The sequence below is a fragment of the Sinocyclocheilus rhinocerous genome, unplaced genomic scaffold (assembly GCF_001515625.1).
Source record: "Sinocyclocheilus rhinocerous isolate Xijiao unplaced genomic scaffold, SAMN03320098_v1.1 scaffold2122, whole genome shotgun sequence".
NCBI classification, from domain to species: Eukaryota; Metazoa; Chordata; class Actinopteri; order Cypriniformes; family Cyprinidae; genus Sinocyclocheilus; species Sinocyclocheilus rhinocerous.
In genome coordinates, this window is record NW_015632070.1 from 32,140 (window position 1) to 55,549 (window position 23,410).

At 36.7% G+C, this 23,410-nt stretch overlaps 1 protein-coding gene across 1 annotated transcript in view; it reads left to right on the forward strand.

Annotated features, from left to right (window-relative positions):
• The window catches only part of LOC107742187 (sodium channel protein type 4 subunit alpha-like), a 95,721-nt gene that overhangs the window by 27,186 nt on the left and 45,125 nt on the right, over window positions 1-23,410 (forward strand). Inside the window, exon 12 of the mRNA XM_016555087.1 lies at window positions 21,421-21,858. Within this exon, the coding sequence (XP_016410573.1) occupies window positions 21,421-21,858 (438 nt within the window). The remainder of the gene's footprint in view (window positions 1-21,420; window positions 21,859-23,410) is intronic.

The window sequence follows — 23,410 nt, forward strand, 5'->3', positions numbered from 1 at the left end:
CTTATTTTATTTTATATTCTATTTAATTATTTAATAGAATCATTGAGAGACCGTTATAGTTTTATTTTAATATTTTGAATTATATTTTATTTGATATTTTCTGCTCCATGTTAATATTAGTTTTTAATTTGAGTAATTTTGTTGTTTTTATCATTTTGAGTAATTTTGTTGTTGCGTTTCTGTTATTGTTAATAATTTTGTTGTGTGTTTTTGTTATTTGAATTAGTTTTTTGTTGCTTTATAATGACATAAAGTGTTTTATTAATTTCTAATTCAGTTTTAGTTTTAGTTATAGTTAAACAAGTTAAACTAAATGAAAATGAAAATACCTTGGTAACTTTTTTATTTCAATTAACATTTATTTTATTTCAAGTAATTTTTGTGTATATATATATATATATATATATACATACAATTTTTATATAAATTATACATTAAGGATTTTATTCTAAAATTAGATCTTGTATCATATATAAAATTATAAATAAAAATTATTAAGAATTTTATACATTATTTTAAAATGTTATCAGAATGAAATGATGTAAGGTTTATGGATTAAAAAGAAAAAGCGAAGAAGTGCAATCTTAAAGATCCGGGTCATTTTTGACCCGTGAACAGATGTTTTGTTAGTGTGAATCAAGCAGCGCATGAGCGTTAGGGAAAGCGTGCTGGCGGGTTTGTAATTGCGTGTTTATATTGGCTGTTGTTTGAAATGTCTCTGAACGCTCATGTCAGACATGTTTCATAAAGCACCGCTGCTGAAACCTGCGTTGTTATTGCTGAGGGTCATAAAATTACACCATCTCTGATTAACTCAGACTGCTTACATCATGAACTCTTTGTCGTTTGAAACCCGTCCGCGCTGATTAAAATGATGCGAAATGGATGAAGTAATTAAAATTATTTCTTTTGATTTGGATGTGTACTTGCATAATTAATGGGTCATTTCTCTGTGCATGCGTTTATTTGAAAGACCTGTGATACATTTAGTGGACGGTTTTTAATCAAAGTCTTCATGAGCACTAATAACTGCACCTGGAGCGTCTGGGGTGAATTGTTTGGCTCAGTGGCTCATGGGTAATCGATCTCAATAACTCGCTTGGTCCCCAGATGTGAGATTGAACCTGTAGTGTTTGTGCATGTGTTTAAAGCAGAAATGTGGGATTTTAGCGCCACTAGTGGCACCGAACGGAATTGCAAAAACAATGATTGTCTCCGAACAGGTTTACAGCATTCAAACGTTTGGGTTCAGTGATTTAGACTGCATTTATTTGATGAAAGATTCAGTAAAAATGTGATATATTTTTATAATTTAAAATAGCTGTTTTCTATGTGAATATCTGTTAAAATGTAATTTATTCCTGCGATCAAATCTGGATTTTCAGCATCATTACTCCAATCTTCAGTGTCACATCATCCTTCAGAAATCATTCTAATGTGCTTCTTAAGAAGCATTTTTATTATAATCAATGTTGAAAACAGTTAATAGTTTTTGTGGAAACTGTGATGCATTTTATTTTCCAGGATTCTTTAATGAATCGAAAAATCAAAAGAAAAGCATTTATTTAAAATTAAAAAGTATTTTGTACCATTATAAATGCATTTACTGTCATTTTTGATCAGTTTAATGCATATTTGCTGAAAAACAGAACTAAACCCTCCCCCAAACTTTTAAACAGTAGTGTAATTTTTCTGTTTAAATCCCACAAAAAATGCAAGTATCAACCCTGAGCTCAGTTGCAAATGCAAATCCTGTGAGATTTCTCCATCTAGACAGTGTGCATGCTGTAAAATAAGTGTGCAGATTGCATCTGAGCCTGTTTAGAAGATATTGATATTGCATAAGCGAGGGTTTGGTGCAGATGGAAGCAGTTTCACCAGAGCGATTAACACATGCAAATGTGAGACGCCGCGTGTCTGTCGGTACGAGGGCTTTTCCGTCCTCGCTGTCGGACTAATGATTGTGCCGCTGCCGGTCGGAAAGAATCACCTCTGCATTTCAGAAAGGCTGCGGATGCGTGGCGTCGCTCGAATATTGCGACCCGATCTTTCCTGCATGATTTCATTTGCACACGGCAGTTAAAGGTCAAATAGTTGTACCTTTGTTACACCATTGATATTTTTAGATCATTGTCACTTAGAGACTGTGGAAGAATTTAGACGGGCCGGAGGGCGTGATGCATAGTATGTTGGGTAATATGTTTTAAATTTGCACACAGTTCATTTGAATTGCAAACGCTCCGGTGGTTGATTTGTTTTGAGTGCTGAACTCAAGATGCACGTGGATTTTTCAGTCAGAGGTCTAAATATAGTGAGCTGCCTACCTAGGTGGTATTTTAAGGCATCAAACATCAGTATTTTAAGATGTTTGTGTCTTTTTTTGCAAAGGCAACTATCCCAGAATGCATTGTGACACGCTTAGTGAAAATAATCTATGTGCACTGGTGGACGAGAGAAATGCAGAATATATCCTTAAAATATGCATGAAGTTTGTGTTTTGCAAAATTCGCTAATTAAGCTGTTTTGATGTTCATTCTCATTATATCTACAAGTATTGGCGGTGACGTAATCTAGAAACAGTGTGAATGAACACCACAACAGCTTAAGCAGCAAATTTAGCAAAACACAAAATGTATGTCACTGCCAATACTTTTGGCCACAACTGTACATTTATTTCTGAGTAGTGTTGATTAAACTGTTTATGCAGTATTTGTGTGTGCTGTGGGATTTATTTTATTTTATATTAAAGTACATAGTAGTTTTTATTTAACTAAATTATAATTTAATAATAATTTTAAATTAATAATTACAGTTTTTGCCTATTGCTTGAACACTTTTTGCAAAACTTCGGCTCATTGTGTCAAAACTTTACACACAAGCACACAAGACACAACACTGGGAAATAAACCATTCACATCTATGTCGAATTGAAACTCCGCTATCAAAACCTAACAATCCTTTGTCAAAATGTCACTCTGATGACAAAATGATACACACTTGCATCATATGAATAGACTTTCAGATTAGCAGCAACACACTAGTGTACTTTATACAAAACACTGCAGTCTTTAATTTTCACAGTTTTTATTCAGTTCATCAGTTAGCATTCTGTGAAGCTCAATGCAACACTTACAGTTTTTGTTCTGTTTTTTTCCAACAAAGGTTTTCACAACAACCAAAAATGAAAGTACTGAAAGGTTACAAATGACATCAACTCAATACTGCACATCACAGTACTATACTTTACAGTACAGTACAGTACAGTAAATGCAGTAATACAAAAATTATACATGCAACTGAAGTGCAAAGCAGCGCTTTTGTTTAAGGTATGGTCACACTGTGTTTAAGGTGTAGTAACAAAAGCTTCAAGTTTTGTTACTTTGGTCTAAGCATGTGTCTATAGTGTTCAAGCAATAGGCAAAAACTGTAATTAAGGCATCTGAATAAGATGATTTTTAACACCACATTATAGTAAAAGAGATGTTTTTTTTGTTTTTTTTTTAATTTTGGGGGAAATTTTCATGCAGATAATGACAAAATAATAATAATAGGCTTACTTTTCTTAATTGCAAAACAGAATTTCTTACTTATTGTTTTGGCATGAAATATGACCTGGACATTTCGTTACAATGTTTTAAAAGCTATTAAAACGAGCTGGTTTTATAGTGTGCCTGTTGCATGTGTTTGTTCAGGGTTTTGAAATGCCATCATACCGTCTGTCTTAGCTGTTGTAATGTGAGAAAGCCACTAAAACCCTCATAAATCTTCATTTGTGCGTGAATGAACGGCCAAAAGATCAAATATGGCTGAACTGCACCTGTAGTGCGTTAAATGTTTATTCACGCAGAATTATTCAAGCATTTATGCCATTAAACGTGGTCTGAAGTGTGTTTGATGTGAATAACAGGCATCATGAGACGCTGCGTTCGCCGGATTCCTGCGGGAATTACAGCGGGACAATGTGAGCGAGCTGCTGTTTGTGTTTGTGGGTCATTGGGTTGAAGTGTGCAAGTGAGACGCAGAGAGATCTCAGAGAACAGGAACCGCTGATGCTGGGCTGGTTTGTAAAAGCTCAGGTGAACAGATCAGGGCAGCCTATTCTTAGCGTGTGTGAGTGAGAGTGTGTGTGTGTGAGTGAGAGTGTGAGTGAGAGCCGTTACATCTGCCAAAAGCACAGCTGGTTCACTTAGAGAAACAGCAAGTGTCTGCGGGGTCAAAGGTCATACTGTGACCCTGTGACCCTGCCCCCACTGTGACCCTGCTGAACATCTGTTACTGTAGACCGGGGTTAATCGACTCCAACAATCATTATGAATAATGAACAAGAGTCGAGACAGAATATTTAGTCTACTTTGATTTTGTTTACTGTTACTTATTTTTTATTTAGATTGAAGAATATTGGACTCATTCAATTTAATTTCCAGATTTATTGCAGTAAAGTAATAAAACAAGAGATTGTTGAGAAGTCATGATCAGAATAGGACTGTCAGATTACATGAATTTACATTTACATTTACATTTAGACATTTAGCAGACACGTTTATCCAAAGCGACTTATAAATGAAGACAATGGAAGCAATCAAAATCAACAAAAGAGCAATGATATGCAAGTGCTATAACAAGTCACAGTTAGCTTAATGTAGTACACAGAGCAAGGTTTTTTTAAAATAATATAATAAATAAAAAGAAAACAGATAGAATAGAAAAAGAATAGAGCAAGCTAGTGTTAGAACATAACATAACAGTTACATTAATTGAATGCTATTCTATATTTTACCGTTCAAAAGTTTGGGTTCGGTAAGATTTTTAAAATGTTTTTGAATGAGTCTCTTCGGCTCACCAAGGCTGCATTTATTTGATTAAAAATACAGTAAAAACGTGATATATTATTACAATTTAAAATTGTTTTCTATGTGAATATCTGTTAAAATTAGTGCTGTCAAATGATTAATCGCATCCAAAATAAAAGTTTTTGTTTACATAATATATGTACGTGTACTGTGTATATTTATTATGTATCTATAAATGCACACATATACAGTCAATACTTTGAAAATATTTGCATGTATTTACATGTATATTTAATTTATATTCTTATATTTTATATTATATATAAATATATTTTATACATATAAACATAACATATTTTTCTTAAATATTTACATGCATGTGTTTGTATTTATATATACATAATAAATATATACATTATACACACATATATTATATAAACTAATACTTTTATTTTGGATGCGATTAATCGCGATTAATCGTTTGTCAGCATTTGTCACATTATAAATGCTACTTTTGATTAATTGAATGCATCCTTGCTGAATGAAAGCATTAACACATGTAATATAAGTCAGGTTTGTGTATTGTGTGGAGAATGTTTCTGCTCTTTATGTTCTCCAGCCTTTGACTGATGGACACATTTGCCACCTGTTGTTTCGTCAGAGGTAGCGTATGATAATGCAGCTTAGCAGTCTGAGGTAATGCTATATTTTTAGGCCCTGGTCGGTGCGTCGGGTCAGTGTAGGAGCGCTTTTGTGTTCCTCGTCGAGGCATGTGAGACACGCAGCACCTCAGATACCTGCAGAACGAGCTCACGGATCCTCTGTGTCACTCGACGAGTCCATCTCTCTGTGTGTATTTTAAGTGTGTGTAAGTGGGCAGGTGTAGCAGTGAGAAAAACCAGGTCATAATCCTCGCTTAGATGCGTCACCTTCCCGGCTAATGAAGCGTAACACGGAAACAGTGTCCCGAGGGAATGAGGACTTCATCTAAAACACACACGGGATCTGCCCTGCCTGTGACCACAATCATATATCATGGAGACGTTATATAACATCATCAAAATATTTCTGCTCACTATTTGTGATTATTCAGTGAATTCAGTTCATTAAAATTAAATCCATTTGATCTCGATGGATTCACTTCATCTCTGTTGTTTGTTTAGGTTTTTATTTTTATTATTTTATTTTTTTTACATTTCTAAGGTGTTCTTGGAGGTTTATACAGTAGGTGGTTGTTAGGGTGTTCTGGGTGGTTGCTAAGAGGTTGCTAGGGTGTTCTGGGTGGTTGCTAGGTGGTTCCTAAGGTGTTCTTGGAGGTTTATACAGTAGGTGGTTGTTAGGGTGTTCTGGGTGGTTGCTAAGAGGTTGCTAGGGTGTTCTGGGTGGTTGCTAGGTGGTTCCTAAGGTGTTCTTGGAGGTTTATACAGTAGGTGGTTGTTAGGGTGTTCTGGGTGGTTGCTAAGAGGTTGCTAGGGTGTTCTGGGTGGTTGCTAGGTGGTTCCTAAGGTGTTCTTGGAGGTTTATACAGTAGGTGGTTGTTAGGGTGTTCTGGGTGATTGATAGGGGGTTGCTAAGGTGTACTGAGTGGTTACTAGGATGTTTCTAAGATGTTCTAGGTGGTTGCTAGGAGGTTGCCAAGGTGTTCTTGGAGGTTTCTACAGTAGGTGGTTGCTAGGGTGTTCTGGGTGGTTGCTAAGAGGTTGTAAGGGTGTTCTGAGTGGTTGCTAGGAGGTTCCAAAGGTGTTCCTGGAGGTTTCTACAGTATGCGGTTGCTAGGGTGTTCCGCGTGGTTGCTAAGGTTTTCTGAGTGGTTGCAAGGTGGTTGGTAAGATGTTCTGGGAGGTTCCTACAGTAGGTGGTTGATAGGGTGTTCTGAGTGGTTGCTAGGGTATTCTGAGTGGTTGTTTGGAGGTTGCTAGGAGGTTTCTAAGATGTTCTAGTTGGTTGCTAAGGTGTTCTTGGAGGTTTCTACAGTAGGTGGTTAATAGGGTGTTCAAGGTGGTTGCTAAGAGGTTGCGCGGATGTTCTGAGTGGTTTATAGGGGATTGCTAAGGTGTACTGAGTGGTTGCTAGGAGGTTGCTAAGGTGTTCTGGAAGGCTTCTACAGTAGGTGGTTGCTAGTATGTTTTGGATAGTTGCTAGGTGGTTGCTAAGGTGTTTTTGGAGGTGTTCCACAGTAGGTAGTTGATAGGGTGTTCTGACTGGTTGCTAGGGGGTTGCTAAGGTGTTCTGAGTGGTTGCTAGGAGGTTGCTAAGGTGTTCTTGAAGACTTCTACAGTAGGTGGTTGCTAGTATGTTTTGGATAGTTGCTAGGTGGTTGCTAAGGTGTTTTTGGAGGTTTTCCACAGTAGGTAGTTGATAGGGTGTTCTGACTGGTTGCTAGGGGGTTGCTAAGGTGTTCTGAGTGGTTGCTAGGAGGTTGCTAAGGTGTTCTGGGAGGTTTCTACAGTAGGTGGTTGATAAGGTGTTCTGAGTGCTTGCTAGGGGGTTGCTTAGGTGATTGTTGTTGTTGCTAAGGTCTTCTGTATAGTTTCTAGGTGGCTTGTCTGCAGCACAAATGCTGTAGGACGACACACACAAACAACTTTAATGCTTACAGTAATGCTAGAGGTCATTAACCCTCTATTTGAGCAATCATAGCAGTGGTGTTTGCTTAGCAACCCACAGAAACTGTCATTTATCTGGCAGATTGTGCTGTGCTGGTATTTTATCATAAGCTCCGCCTGTGTTGAAACTCAATGGTGTCATTAGCTTTCATGGGCTCTTAATGTTTTCTGGAGTGCATTATTTCATTAGCGAGGCCTCGAGTGGCCCTGAAGAGCGTTATTGCTCTGACTGTATGGAGCTCCAGATAAACCGGAGGAGCATCAATCACGAGGCTCCGCCCTCCATTATAATGGGCTCAGATGCAGCAGCGAGAGGAACGTGTTCTTGAGGGCCACTTCAGGGTTCCAGAGCCGCACCGCTGCGACTTACTGCTAATGAATGTAAATAATTGGTGCTCTTAATTGAAGGGGAGGTCTTCATGAAGACTACATTAGAAGAGAGAGAAAAAATGATGAAAGGAGGCAGTGTTGATAGAGTCAGTTCTGCAATGCTCATCTGTTTGATTATGTGTGAGATTTATCTGCTGCAGTTCTCATGAATCAATCTATCTATCTATCTATCTATCTATCAGTCTGATTGTCTGTCTGTCTGTCGTTCGTTCTATCTATCCATTCATCCATCCGTCTCTCTGTCTGTCCGTCACCACTTTATTTAAAACACATCGAATCATCCTCCATGTCCTCAGGTCAAATATTTCACCATATTAAGACATAAAAGCTTTAAAGCCTCTTCAGTCTAAACTCTAATCGTAGCAGATTCTTCCAGAAACGCTTGAGTCACAATTCCATGAATTCAAATAACCTGTTTATTTCAGGATAATTGCAGGATGAGTCAGCGCAGGTGATGGGAAGTGTGTGTGTGTGTGTTAGGCTCCGCCCCCTGCTGCTCTCACACACCTCATGTATCCTCCTCATCCTCAGGTGAGCTCCACCTGCCACACCAGAACCACAACAAACCAGCACGGCTTCCTCTGCCCTTTGAACCTGACGGCACTCGCCACGCTTAACCGCGTCCAGAGAGCACAGCTTATTATTTTCTCTGCCTGAGGTGCTGGGAATGAATGTTAGCGTCTTTGCAGTCACATGTACAGTTTGCATTTTAGAAATGCAACATGAAAAAATGCATTGAAGCTGCACAATTAGTCCAAAAGTCACACCAGTGAGTCCACAAACTGGCCCAATTAGGTTAAATGTGCCGGGCTCAGGTGGAATCCACTCATCATTTTCAGCGTGAAACGGGATTAAATGCATCACGCTTGTTTTTTTAACCCCTCTGAACCGGACGTGAAGCTCGTGGATGGTGCTGTGGATTCAAGGCCAGCTGATAGAGTGTCTCATCTCACCTATTGAAATGCCACGCTGGTGGCCGAGCTGTGATTTATTCCTCTGTGAGTCCTTGGCTTTCCTGCAGAGAGGGCAACCCTCATTGTGTTAGGAGAATATGAGCATACTGCAGTTTATTGTGGTTCGGGTGAGGTGGGGAGAAAAGGGCTGGGACTTTAGTGAGCGATGATAAAACTGATGAAAAATCCAACAGATTTACATTGAATATCACTTAGAGACTTGAGGGTGCAGGGTTATTATCGTTTATGAAGATTAAAATATAAAGCCGTCATAAAATATAAAATGAAAAATGTAAAACTAAACAAAAAATGTTAACTAAAATAAGTTGATGTTCAAGCACTAAAATAAAAAAAATTAAAAAAAAACTTAAAATGAAAATAAATTAAACCTAAAAAAATATTGTAAAAATTATTATAAAAATTACAAAAACACAAAACAAAATAACTAAAAATTCAACTTAAATGTAACTAAAATGAAAACTGAAAATATTAAAATAAAACCTAGTTCAAAATATTATATAAATAATATAATAAAATAAGGCTGGACCTTATGACCAGCGTGAAATGACACACGGTAACCTCCTAAAATCTCTGAATCTCTCTGGATCAAGCTCTCATGCTGTTTCTGTCACAACAGATTCTGTGACCCAAATAGAATTACACAATTCACTTCAAATGTTGACATTTAACAAATGCTTTTGTTTTTGATTCTGATATTAAGCTGAGTTTGTGTTCTGACTGCTGCCTGCTTCAATTTACGTTTCTTGTCATGCAAATGTATTTGTTTATTTATTTATTCATTCATTTTATTGTTATTATTTATTTTGAACTTTTTTCCTCTGATTTATTTATTTATTTAAGTTAAAAAATGATTGCTTTGGTTTTTCCTGCTTCAGTTTACTTCTCTTGTCATGCAACTGGATATAGTTATGTATTTATTATAAACAAGCATCCTTATTATTGGCTTATATTTATGTGAGGAAAACTGTATATAAAATATATATATATACAGTATATATATAATTCACTCATACTGTGGGTTTGGTTCAGTATCACTTGCTCTACTGTAGTTTCCCATCTTTTGCACGATATCTAACTGTACGAGCGTTTGAAGTTCAGTTGTCCAGGCCATGTGAAGCTCCAGTATTGACCAGCGCTGTGTGAGCTCACTGGACTCGGAGCCGGAAGCTTTGATTTTACAGTAGTTAAAATTACACATTGATCTTTGGCCCTGCTTTCAGTGGGATTCTGGGTCACCTGAATCACGGCGGGTTTCTCGCTCGTCACGGTCCACAGGCCTGCTTTCTGACACCAGATCTGTGACTGAGAATCACTAAACACAATCTTCCTGATCAATGAAACAGCCGTCTGACGTCACAACAACAGCGCTGCTTAAAAATACAAGTGAAGGAGCAAAACATGGTGCTTCTCTTCAGCTAGTGACCCAATAACACACTTCTGTTTCCCAGAGAGCTCTCAAATGGGTTTTAAATTTCAACTTTGTCTCAAAAATGCCTTGAGAAATAATTTGAGTTCATATTTAGATCTGATTTAATTGCAGACTTTGGTTTTCATAGAGTTCTTAATTTTGTCTCAAAAAATTTAATGAGAAATATTTGAGTTCATATTGAGATTTGACTCGATTTCAGACTTTGGTTTTCATAGGGTTCTCATGTTTGTCTCAAAGTTCTGAGAAATATTTGAGTTCATATTGAGATGTCTGACTTTTGATTGCAGGCTTTGGTTTTCACAAAGTTCTACATTTTTTCCCAAAAATGCATTGAGAAATATTTGAGTTCATAATGAGATCTTGATTACAGGCTTTGGTTTCCACAAATTCTTAATTTTGTCTCAAACTATATATGTTGTTTTGTCTAAAATTTGAGAAATATTTGAGTTCATACTGAGACCTGATTTGATTGTAGGCTTTGGTTTCCATAGAGTTCTCAACTTTGTCTCAAATTTGAGAAATATGTGAGTTCATACTGAGACCTGATTTGATTGTAGGCTTTGGTTTCCATAGAGTTCTCACCTTTGTCTCAAATTTGAGAAATATGTGAGTTCATACTGAGACCTGATTTGATTGTAGGCTTTGGTTTCCATAGAGTTCTCACCTTTGTCTCAAATTTGAGAAATATGTGAGTTCATACTGAGACCTGATTTGATTGTAGGCTTTGGTTTCCATAGAGTTCTCACCTTTGTCTCAAATTTGAGAAATATGTGAGTTCATACTGAGACCTGATTTGATTGTAGGCTTTGGTTTCCATAGAGTTCTCACCTTTGTCTCAAATTTGAGAAATATGTGAGTTCATACTGAGACCTGATTTGATTGTAGGCTTTGGTTTCCATAGAGTTCTCACCTTTGTCTCAAATTTGAGAAATATGTGAGTTCATACTGAGACCTGATTTGATTGTAGGCTTTGGTTTCCATAGAGTTCTCACCTTTGTCTCAAATTTGAGAAATATGTGAGTTCATACTGAGACCTGATTTGATTGTAGGCTTTGGTTTCCATAGAGTTCTCACCTTTGTCTCAAATTTGAGAAATATGTGAGTTCATACTGAGACCTGATTTGATTGTAGGCTTTGGTCTCCGTAGAGTTCTCAACGTTGTCTCAAATTTGAGAAATATGTGAGTTCATATTGAGATATTAGCCTTGATTGCAGACTTTGGTTTTCATAGAGTTCTCAATTTCTTCCCAAAAATGCATTGAGAAATATTTGAGTTCATACTGAGACCTGATTTGATTGTAGGCTTTGGTTTCCATAGAGTTCTCAACTTTGCCTCAAATTTGAGAAATATGTGAGTTCATATTGAGATATTAGCCTTGATTGCAGATTTTGGTTTAGAGCTCTCATTTGTGTCTCAAAAATGTGAGAAATATCTGAGTCATATTGAGTTCTGACTCGATTGCAGGCTTTGATTTTTATGGAGTTCTCAACTTTGTCTCACACATTTGCTAAATATCTGAGTTAATATTGAGACTTGACAGGATTGTAGACTTTGTTTTTTAAGTTCTCAATTTTTCCTCAAAAATGTATTGAGAAATATTTGATTTCATAATGAGATCCAGTTTGATTGCACACTTTGTTTTTTTTTATATAAAGTTCTCAACTTTGTTTTAAAAATGTAATGAGGAATATTTTAGTTCATATTGAGATTTGAATCGATTTCAACCCTTTTATAGTGTTCTTTGTCTCAAAGTTCTGAGAAATATTTGAGTTCATATTGATACGCTTGACGTGATTGCAGGTTTTGGTTTAGAACTTTCAATTTTGTCTCAAAAATGTATTGAGAAATATTTGAATTCAGACCAGATCTGATTTGATAACAGGCTTTGGTTTGCATACGGTTCTCAACTTTGTTTAAAAAATGTAATTAGAAATATTTGAGTTCATATTGAGATTTGACTCGATTTCAGACTTTGGTTTTTATAGGGTTCTCATGTTTGTCTCAAAGTTCTGAGAAATATTTGAGTTCATATTGAGATGTATGACTTTTGATTGCAGGCTTTGGTTTTCACAGAGTTCTCAATTTTTCCCCAAAAATGCATTGAGAAATATTTGAGTTCATAATGAGATCTTGATTACAGGCTTTGGTTTCCACAAATTCTTAATTTTGTCTCAAACTATATATGTTGTTTTGTCTCAAATTTGAGAAATATTTGAGTTCATACTGATACCTGATTTGATTGTAGGCTTTGGTTTCCATAGAGTTCTCAACTTTGCCTCAAATTTGAGAAATATGTGAGTTCATATTGAGATATTAGCCTTGATTGCAGATTTTGGTTTAGAGATCTCAATTGTGTCTCAAAAATGTAAGAAATATCTGAGTTCATATTGAGTTCTGACTCGATTGCAGGCTTTGCTTTTTATGGAGTTCTCAACTTTGTCTCACAGATTTGCTAAATATCTGAGTTAATATTGAGACTTGACAGGATTGTAGGCTTTGTTTTTTAAGTTCTCAATTTTTCCTCAAAAATGTATTGAGAAATATTTGATTTCATAATGAGATCCAGTTTGATTGCAGACTTTGTTTTTTTTTTATATAAAGTTCTCAACTTTGTTTTAAAAATGTAATGAGGAATATTTGAGTTCATATTAAGATTTGAATCGATTTCAACCCTTTTATAGAGTTCTTTGTCTCAAAGTTCTGAGAAATATTTGAGTTCATATTGATACCCTTGACGTGATTGCAGGTTTTGGTTTAGAACTTTCAATTTTGTCTCAAAAATGTATTGAGAAATATTTGAATTCAGACTGAGATCTGATTTGATAACAGGCTTTGGTTTGCATACGGTTCTCAACTTTGTTTAAAAAATGTAATGAGAAATATTTGAGTTCATATTGAGATTTGAATTGATTTCAACCCTTTTATAGTGTTCTTTGTCTCAAAGTTCTGAGAAAGATTTGAGTTCATATTGAGATGTCTGACTTTTGATTGCTGGCTTTGGTTTTCATAGAGTTCTCAACTTTGTCTCAAAGTTTTATTCAGAAGCATTTGAGTTCATGTTCAGATCTGACTTGCTAGTTTTCATTGAGTTTTCAAATATGTTTTATCAAAGTTTCGACTTTGTCTCAAACTTTTTTCTCAATAGGAGAAATACAAGCAGACACAAACAGTACGGGTCAGTTAGTGACAAAATTTAATGTGAAAAATTTGAGTTCATAATGAGATCTCTGACCTTTGATTGCAGACATTGAGCATAGTTTGAGACACTGTTGAAATCTCTCTCTATAAAACCACTTATGCGTTTTTAAAATCAAAAGTTGTATCTGTTTGTTAGTTAATGCCCCGTGAACTAATCAGGGTCATTATAGTTAACTAAAACTACACTGAAACTACATTCCTAAACAGAACAAACAAACAAACAAACAAACATAAATAAATAAAATAAACATTAACTGAAATAAAATTAAATATTTAAAGATCTTAAACTTATTTTATTTCAGCTGTAAAGCAACATTTCTCATTTTCATTAACTTGATGTACTAAAATTACTAAAACTGAAATACATTTAATAAAAAATGTAGTTGTATTAAAAACAATAACTAATAAAAATTAGTGCTGTCAAACGATTAATCGCGATTAATTGCATCCAAAATAAAAGTTTTTGTTTACATGATATATGTGTGTATACTGTGTAATATTTATTATGTATATATAAATACAAATACATGCATGTATATATTTAAGAAAAATGTTATGTTAATATATTAAATATATTTCTATATAATATAAAATATAAGAATATGAATATATAAATGCATAAACATGTAAATATTTTCAAAAAATATACTGCATGTGTTTGTATTTATATATACATTATAAATATACACAGTACACATAAATATATAATGTAAAGAAAAACTTTTATTTTGGATGCGATTAATCGCGATTAATCGTTTGACAGCACTAATACATGAACGAATAATGAAAAATTGTGGTTTTATTAACTAAGAACTAAGATGTTAGTTCATGTTGATTCATGCATTAGAACGAATGTTAACATGAAACTTTATTAAAGTGTTGCTGGCTATTTCTAAGACGTAACTCGGGAAAACGAAGGTGGAGAGTCACTGGAAGGTTTGGCGGTTCTCACCTCTCCTGTGACCTCTGGGCTTCAGCGGCAAACGCAATTATTGAAAAGTCAGCAAGAGGCTTACGAATAATTTACCGTTTACAGTGTTATCAAGTGAACTTAACACTGTCTCGGAAACTGTGATCCACAGAGGAAATGTAACCGGAGCAGCGTGTCCCCTATTAGGATGCCAAGTGCGTATTTGTGACGTCTAACCTGAGACAGAACCACTTCAGCTGCAAATCACACAGACAGACTTTGGATCTGTGTTCTGTGAGGTTTATGGGTTCATCTTTGTAGCTAATCAATACTGTAATTGTTTTATGTTGTATATTTGTTTGAATGCACTTCAAGCACACATTTAAAGACTTTACTGTGTAATTTATTGATTAATATTAAGCATAATGCGGCTAAAAATAACAGCACTTGTGCAAATAAATGTCAACAAATGGACACTACTGTTCAAAAGCTTGAGGTCAGCAAGAAATAAACACTTTTATTCAGCAAGGATGCATTAGTGTTATTTTAGCGTAATTGAGATGCTATTATAGTTTTAATCAGGGTTATAACGTACTTTATTTCAGCTAGTTTCCTAGGCAAAATTTTATATAGACTATATGGACATATTTAAAAAAGAAAAATGACACGACAAATATTTCTAAAACTTTAATACATTTCTAAAACTAAAATTAATAAAAAATAAATAAATACCAATTTAAAATATTAATAAAAAGTGATACTAAAATAACCCTGGTTTTTATTAATATTTTCAATTAATTTTTTATTTTTGTATTTTCTGTTTTCATTTTAATGAAGTTGAAGTTGTAGTAATTATGTCATTTTTAATTATTTTAGTTTTTATTCATTTAATTTAGTGCATTAAGCCAAACTAAATGAAAATTATAAGTATCGGCTTTTATTTATTTACTTACTTACTTACTATAATAACCCTGGCATTAAATTTATAAAAAGTGACACTAATAAACAGTAAATGCTTTTTTTTTTAATTTATTTTTTTACTCTCTGTTCATCTGGGAATCCTGAAAAAATAACAGTTTCCACAAAAATATTGTGCAGCACAACTGTTTTCAACATTGATAATAATCAGAAATGTTTCTCGAGCAGCAAATCAGCATATTAGAATGATTTCTGAAGATCATGTGACACTGAAGACTGGAGGAATGATGCTGAAAATTCAGCGCTGCATCACAGAAATAAATTACAGTTTAACAGATAATCACACAGAAAACAGCTGTTTTAAATTGTAATAGTATTTCAAATTTTTACAGCATTTTTGATCAAATTAACGCAGCCTCGGTGAGCAGAAGAGATCTTACTGTTCCCAAACCTCCAGATTACAGTATTTTAAGAGTGCGGTGACAGATGTGCGTCTGTAAACACAGCCAGAGGGAAGGTGATCTGATCTCGCTCTGAACTAGTAGAGTTTCCTAATGCAAACATCACTGTTATAGTCATGCATAAATGCAGTATTTCAGTGTGAAGCACAATGTGCATCGAGTACAGAATCAGTGCCGGTGAGTTTTGCAGTCAAACCCCACGCACTCTCTGCAAGCATCTACAGCAGCAATTTAGCAATATGCCATGTTTACAAGAGCTGATGTTAATTTAGTCTCTAATTAACCTTTGAGCGGCGCAGCCCGCCGTTGCTCTGATATTTGTGACTCTGAAGTGAGGTTTGCACCAGGGCAACGGCAGCAGCAGCAGCTCTCAGGAACAATGCCACGCCGTGTGATTGAACATGTGACTCCACATCTCGCTTTTGTGCAGGTGACCGAAACAATGTGCTGCTATGGCAACAGTTTTGGCCCACAGACAGCCGACAGGGCAGCTGCACGCTCTGAATCAGACTCTCTTTCATGTGCATTTGAGTTTTCACATGGGGATGTTGTTATATTTTGTTTGCATGACATTGTGATTTAGCTTAATCCGTCGTGGTTTACAGTAGCTCAACTCTTGGTATTGCAAATGTAAAGAATCCCTCTGGATGGGTTTAGCATTTTATTTCATGAATTAAAAATACTGAACATTTACATTGCCTTGATGGTATGCATTTTTATTTTGTTTTATGCAATTAAACACTAGGAATTTATATTATTTCTGCAGTGTATGACTTACATTGCATTGAAGATATACTTTTAAATTTGTTTTATTAATGCATTCAAATACTAGATTTATATATTATTTTTCACATTGCATTTATGTACATTTAAATTTTATTTCATGCATTCAAATACTAGATATTTATACTGTCTCTGCAGTGTATGGCTTACAGTGCATTGAAGATATATGTATGATTTATTTTATTTTATTTTATTTATTTTATTTTATTTCATACAATCAAATATTGTATATAGACTTTAATATTGTTTCTTACATTGCATTGAAAACACACATTTTTATTTTATTTAATGCATTCAAATACTAGACATTTATATTATTTCTGCAGTGTATGACTTACATTTTATTGAAGATATTTTTTTTTCATTTTATGCATTCAGATACCAGACATTTACAGTATTTCTTACATTGCATTGAAGATATACTTTGTCAATTTTATTTAATGCATTTAAATACTAGACTTTTATATTATCTCTTACATTGCATTGGAGATATAATTCTTTAATTGTATTTAATGCATTTAAATGTTAGACTTTTATATTATTTTTTTGCTATATTATTTTTTTTATCTATCATCTATCTATCTATCTATCTATCTATCAATACTAGACTTTTATTTCTTATATTTCATTAAAGATATACTTCAAGCTCTAAAATATTTTATTTTGTAGAAATTGCTTTTTGTGAAAACAAAGTATTTTTAAAATCACAAACTGGTGATTGATTGGTAATAAAAGTATAAACCAAGAAGAACGTTCAGTTATTAAATCATGGAATTAATTTTTTATTTTTATTTTATATAACTATTTTAATAGATTTTATTTAATTATTTGAATACATTGAAAGTTAGCAGATATGTCATTAATTGTCATTATGCTTAAATTAGACACAACAAAGTTGGAAATAAGCTAAAAAAGTAAAAATGAAGATTTAGTTAAAAAAAATCTTTTTTTAGCTAAAATCATATTTCTTTGCCATTTCTATTCACGAACAAACCAGGGTCCTCATGATGTTGCATAACCTGCATATACTGTAAAATGTGTGTGTGTGTGTGTGCTTGTGTTTTGCTTCAGAAAAATGGCACAGAGTGTTAATATTATTAGCTTGACATTTCTGTGAAATCTGTGTTTTGTAAGCTCTGTTTTGTGAGAAATCTTGTGTAATTGAGTGTCCTCAGGGAAGGGGATTCCGAGCGTCAGACTTTTAATAATTTTGATTGGCTTCTTTCATTCATGAACTGCAGCCGAACAATTATTGGCAGGAAATTGCAGCTGCTCACGACGCTAGAGTTGATTATCAGAGTGTGTGTGTAATCAAACACACACACACACAGTCCATTGAGCGAGGCCTGTCGACCCCCTCGGAGTGTGTAGGTGGTAGATGTGACATTTAAAACCAGTTCCACATCTCACCTGCTGTTTACAGGCCTCACAGTGACAAAACCGCCCCGTGTCACAGAACATGAGACCTTTACACAAGAACTGCAGCCTGACTCAGACGGATCTGATTCTGAGCAGCTATAGAGCTCGACTGCCTACACGCAGTAGAACAGAAGAATAAAGTCATGCTGCGGTGCTTTGAGGACTAGTTAGGCGACTCTGTCATCGTTTACTCATTCCACACCTGTATGTCGCTCTTTCTGCTGCGCCGCACAAAACATCTGACGCTCTTCACTCTCATAGCGTGAAGGTGTGCGCTGACACGATGCTGTCAGACTCATGAAAGCAGCACAAAAGCATCACAGATGATCGTTTATAGAACATTAGTGCACAAGTGGATTATTGTTGGTTTTGTGGAGAATGCCGGCCTCTGCTTACTGTAAACATTCATTGCACTGTAACTGTTCTTCAAAAATGGCTTTTTTTGCATGATGATGAAAGTCTCAGGGTTTTAAAGGGTTTTAAAATTATTGATTTAATTTGTTTCTTTGACAGATGTCATTTTTACTGAAGAACAAGGTTCTCACTGTATGAGATCATTTTGAAAGTGTAATTTCTGGACCTGGAAAAGTCATGAAAAGTGTAGAACATTCAGTTATTAGAATTACAAAATTTAGTTATTTATAAATATTTATTATTTATTTATAGTTATTTGTTTTATTATTTATTAAATTGCCACTCGTTTCTGTAAATAAAAAGTTAGAAAATAAGCAGATTTATCATTAATTAAATTAATTAAAACATTAATTAAAAATAACACAAGACAAGGTTAAAATCAAGATTTAGTAAGCTAAAATAGTTTTATTTTAATTTGTTTCCTTAACAGCTGTGATTTCTATGTGTGAGTATACACACACACACACACACACAAATAAGTAATAAAATAAGTTTTTCTACATTTTTCATTCCCTCAGTCTCGGTCACTCTCGACGTCACGTCGGATGACCCACGAATTGGGATCTCGCTTAGAGAGACCAATCCACTTCGAGTGTAAACTAACTAAGCCAATGCACATTGGCATGTGATTATTGCATCCAGCTGTCGCTGATCACAGCGTGAGTATAAGTAGGCAGCTGGTGCAGCGCATATTCAGCTTTTCGCTTCAGAGCCGAGCGGTCTCATCATTCTGCTCCTGTTCTTCTGCATCAGTGAAACTACGAGTTCGAGTACAAGCATGCTCTTAGGAAGCTCTCGTGCTGGTGGTACGGCGCTTCAGCGGCGGTGGTTCTTCCCCTGTCGAGTGGGTTGCACTCATCAGGCTGCACTACCCCCTGTTTGTGTTGCAGGCGGCCATCTCCCCTTTCCGCTTCAGCACACTAAAAGAGTAGTTATAAAAGAGCATTCACGGGTGGAACGTCTTTTTAAAGACACGTCAGATGCCCTTCCATCCGTGCGTTTCTGGATGCGGTCGTTACCTGGCGCCGGGTGATGGTCACGATCACTGCCTCTCGTCTCTGGGCATTAAGCAAGCTGAGGTGGCTTTCGTGGACGAGTCATGCTCCCATTGCGGGAAAATGACCATCTCGGAGTTGCAGACCAGACTTCGTTTCCTGCAAAGGGGCGGGGTGCCCGTGCCGCTGCCCAGATCTAGGGTTCCCCCTGGCGGCAGCCGGGGGGGGCGCTACCTCTGGTAGCGTCTGGACTGGTCTTACGCTGATGGTGAGGAATTCCCCTCCGAGGAACCAACCTCCGAGGGCTCCTCCTTCCGCCGGCACTTCACAGCCAGTGGAGCTGCCGAGAGAACAGGCTGGACCCTCCCGGGGGGTACCACTTGTATCTTTCGGTGCTCCCCCCGATGATCGGATGTCGATTGCTGCTTCGGAGGGTGAGCCAGACCTTTCTGGAGAGGATGATCCGGCGGCGCTGCCGCCATCTGGGCGGCCAGCGGTGCCGGATTCGGATCCGGAAATTATGGCTATGCTTTCCCGGGCCGCCAAGAACCACCTGGCGGGGGAAGCCGTCGCTCCCCTCCTGGACCTGTAGGTACTCGTCGGCCCTGACCGGCAGTGCTTATGCGGCCTGCGGAGAAGTTGCCTCTGCCCTACACACCATGGCGTTGTTGCAGGTTCATCAGGCCAAGGCACTGAAGGACCTGCACGAGGGTGTGAGACAGACAAGACACAATTCTTGAACGCCCCCGTGTCCCAGACCGGCCTGTTCGACGACGCAGTGGAGAACTTCGCCCAGCAGTTCTCCGCTGCCCAGAAGCAGCCATCTGAGGCCATCAGGCACATCCTGCCCCAGCGTGCAGCTGCTGCCTCCACCCGGCCGCCGGCGGCAGTGCCTCAGCCTGTTCGTCGCCGAGGGCGGCCCCCTGCCACCGCGCAGCATACGCAGCAGCCTCCAGCAAAGCAGCGCCGTGGAGCCGGTCGCAGGGCAGCCACCCTGCCCGTCCAGGCCCCCGCCAAACCTGGTGGCAAGAGCAAGAGGCCCTGAGACGGGCGACCCAGAGATGGAGGGACCTGTTCTTTGGGAGATGGTGAACGCACCACTCCCTCCCCCGGAGGAGAGCCGGGCGGAGAATCTTTTGTTTCTTTTTTCCCCGCCACTGACTTCACGGTCTGTGGTACCCAAAAACTTGACAAAAGAGCAATTTCCTCTATCTCTGGGTCCCCAGCGGGGACAGGGAGCTGTGGACGGGCCAGTCTCGGATCACACTCACCCTCCTCTCTCGCCAGTGAGCAGCTGTGGGCGGATCGAGAGTGCGGTCAAACGTACTACTCATGCACCCTCTGCCCGAACGCAGGTGAGTGTTGCACACACGCTGACCCCACTTCGGACCAGCAACGAGATGCCCGGGCCGGGTCCCTGCGTTCCCCCTCGCTGCGGGTACGTCGGTGGTTCCGTTGGTGCCACTTGTACGGTTTCTGGTCACCGGGTCCAAGTCACACCGGCCTGCCGCCAAACCTTCACCCCGTGGTCAGACCTAGCGTTTCTCCGGGCAGGAGTGCCCCTAGAACAGGTCTCCGGGCATACTGTGGTTCACATGGATGCCTCAACCACCGGCTGGGCGGCCACGTTTGACGGGCTTGCAGTGTCAGGGGTTTGGACGGGCCCCCAACTGCACACATATAGTCGTTCATTTTTTTATAAAAAAAAGAAAAATTTAAACCTTTTTTAACGTGTAAATTTTTTATCTAGTAGAAATTGCTATTGCTGTGAATTAAAAAAATATCATAAACTAGGGAAGTCATGGAAATTCATTTGTAGTCAAAAGTGTAAATCATGAACAACAGTCAGTCATTGGAATTATCAAATTAAATTATAATTGTTGTATTTAATTGTTTTAATATATTTCCATTTTTAGTTTCTGTAAATTAAAAGATTGAAAATGAGCAGCTTTTTCATTATGGCAGAAGCTTTGTCATGAATCAGAACATCTTCAAAAAGCTTTAGAAATGCTGGTTTGGAGCTTATAATAGAAGAGCTGCTGGTTTGAGTCAAACTACAAGTGGATTTGCAGAGATTGAGTGTGTTCTTCACAGCTCTTCTCTGAGTGCTGTGCTTCTTCTCCTCTCCTCAGGTCTTGAACCTCTTCTTGGCGTTGCTCCTGAGCTCCTTCTGCGCAGACAACCTCTCATCTCCGGACGAGGATGGCGAAATGAACAACCTGCAGATCGCCATCGCTCGCATCCAGCGCGGGATGCTGTGGCTCCGGCAGGCGCTCTGCGACTTCTTCAACGGGAACTTCAAGCGGCGCCGGCAGAAGGCCAAGGAGGCCAAAGCCATGCTGAAGCTGAAGAGACTGAGCCAGCAGACGCACTGGGCCGAGGGCAACGGGACAGCCGTCATCGAGCGCGCCTCGGAGGACGACAGCTACATGACCAACCCCACCCTCACCATCAGCGTCCCCATCGCGCCCGGAGAGTCCGACCTGGAGTTCCCCGAGGAAGAGGAGGAGGAGGAGGAGGAAGATGAGGCCAGCGAGAGCGAGGAGGAGGAGCGAGAGGAGACCAAACCGGTGAGTGAAAGAAACTGAATCATGCACACTTACCAGGGCTAATTACGTCTTATATATGGGTCAAAGACGTTAAGATGTCCGCATCAAAAGAAATTTACAAAAGTGATTTTATGTCCATAGAAAGCACGTTAAATTTTTTAACATTTATTTGTTTTGGGCCATTATGCTTTGGCACCAGTGTTGGTTAAATTACTCTAAAAACTTAATTAATTACAAGTGAAATATATGCATGCATGCGTGTGTATTTATTTATACATAATATTTATTTATACATAATATACATAATAAATATACACAGTACACACAAATATATTATGTAAACAAAATATTTTATTTTGGATGCGATTAATCACGATTAATCATTTGACAGCACTACTTACTACTAATTACTTTCTAAATCCTATATCAACCTCGACAAGTTAATGAATGATACAAGGATAGACATGAAACCTTCTTTTAATTCTTTCAAATAAATAATACATAACTACAGAAATTATTCTGGTCACACTTTAGATTAGCGTCCAATTCTCACTATTAACTAACTATTAACTATGAAATAACTATACTTTTGCCCCGATATACTCCTAATTACTGCTTATTAATATTTAGTAAAGTAGTTGTTGACAATTATGTTTAAGAATAGGATAGAAATTGGGTAGGATTAAGGATTTAGAATAAGGTCTTGCAGAATAAGACATTAATTAATATGTGCTTTTTAAATAATAATAAACAGGCAATATCCCAGTGATACACTGTATGTATATAACATACAATGTGAAATATAGCATGATTTGGGAGCAGTGTTATATTAGTGTTATTTATATACTGTTATTTATATTTATTAACGTTTATATTAATATTTTGAATTCAATACATTTTTATATTTTCATTTTCATTTTAGTATTCATATTTTATGCTTTTGTCACTTTAATTTTGTCAAGCTACACATTTATTTTTTATATTTTTAGTTTTCATGTCAATTTTATTTTAATTTATTAGTTTTTTATAGTAATTTGATGTGCTTTTGTCACTTACATTTTTTGTCAATTGAAACATTTTTTATGTATTTTCTGTTTCAATGTAAAAAAAATTGTACATTTGTAGTATTTTTATTTTTTAGTAATTTTATGTGCTTTTGTCACTTTAAGTTTTTAAAGTGAAACAGTTATTTTTATTTTTGTTTTTAAGTTTTAATATTACATTTATTTTATTTTTGTCACTTTCATTTTGTCAAGCTAAATAGTTATTTTTATATTTTCAGTTATAATGTTAATTTTATTTTATTTTTTTAGTAATTTTATGTGCTTTTGTCACTTTCATTTTGTCAAGCTAAGCAGTTTTTATATTTTCACTTTCACTTTCCTTTATTTTAATCTTTAGTATTCTTGTTTTTAGTCATTTTTAGCTAATTTTCGCTTTAATTTTTGTCAAGCTACAGTAAACAGTTTTTATATTTTCACTTTTCATGTTTATTTTATTCTAGTATATAAAGTACACTTTAATCTTGTCAAGCTGAACAGTTTTTTATATTTACCATTTTATTTATTTATTT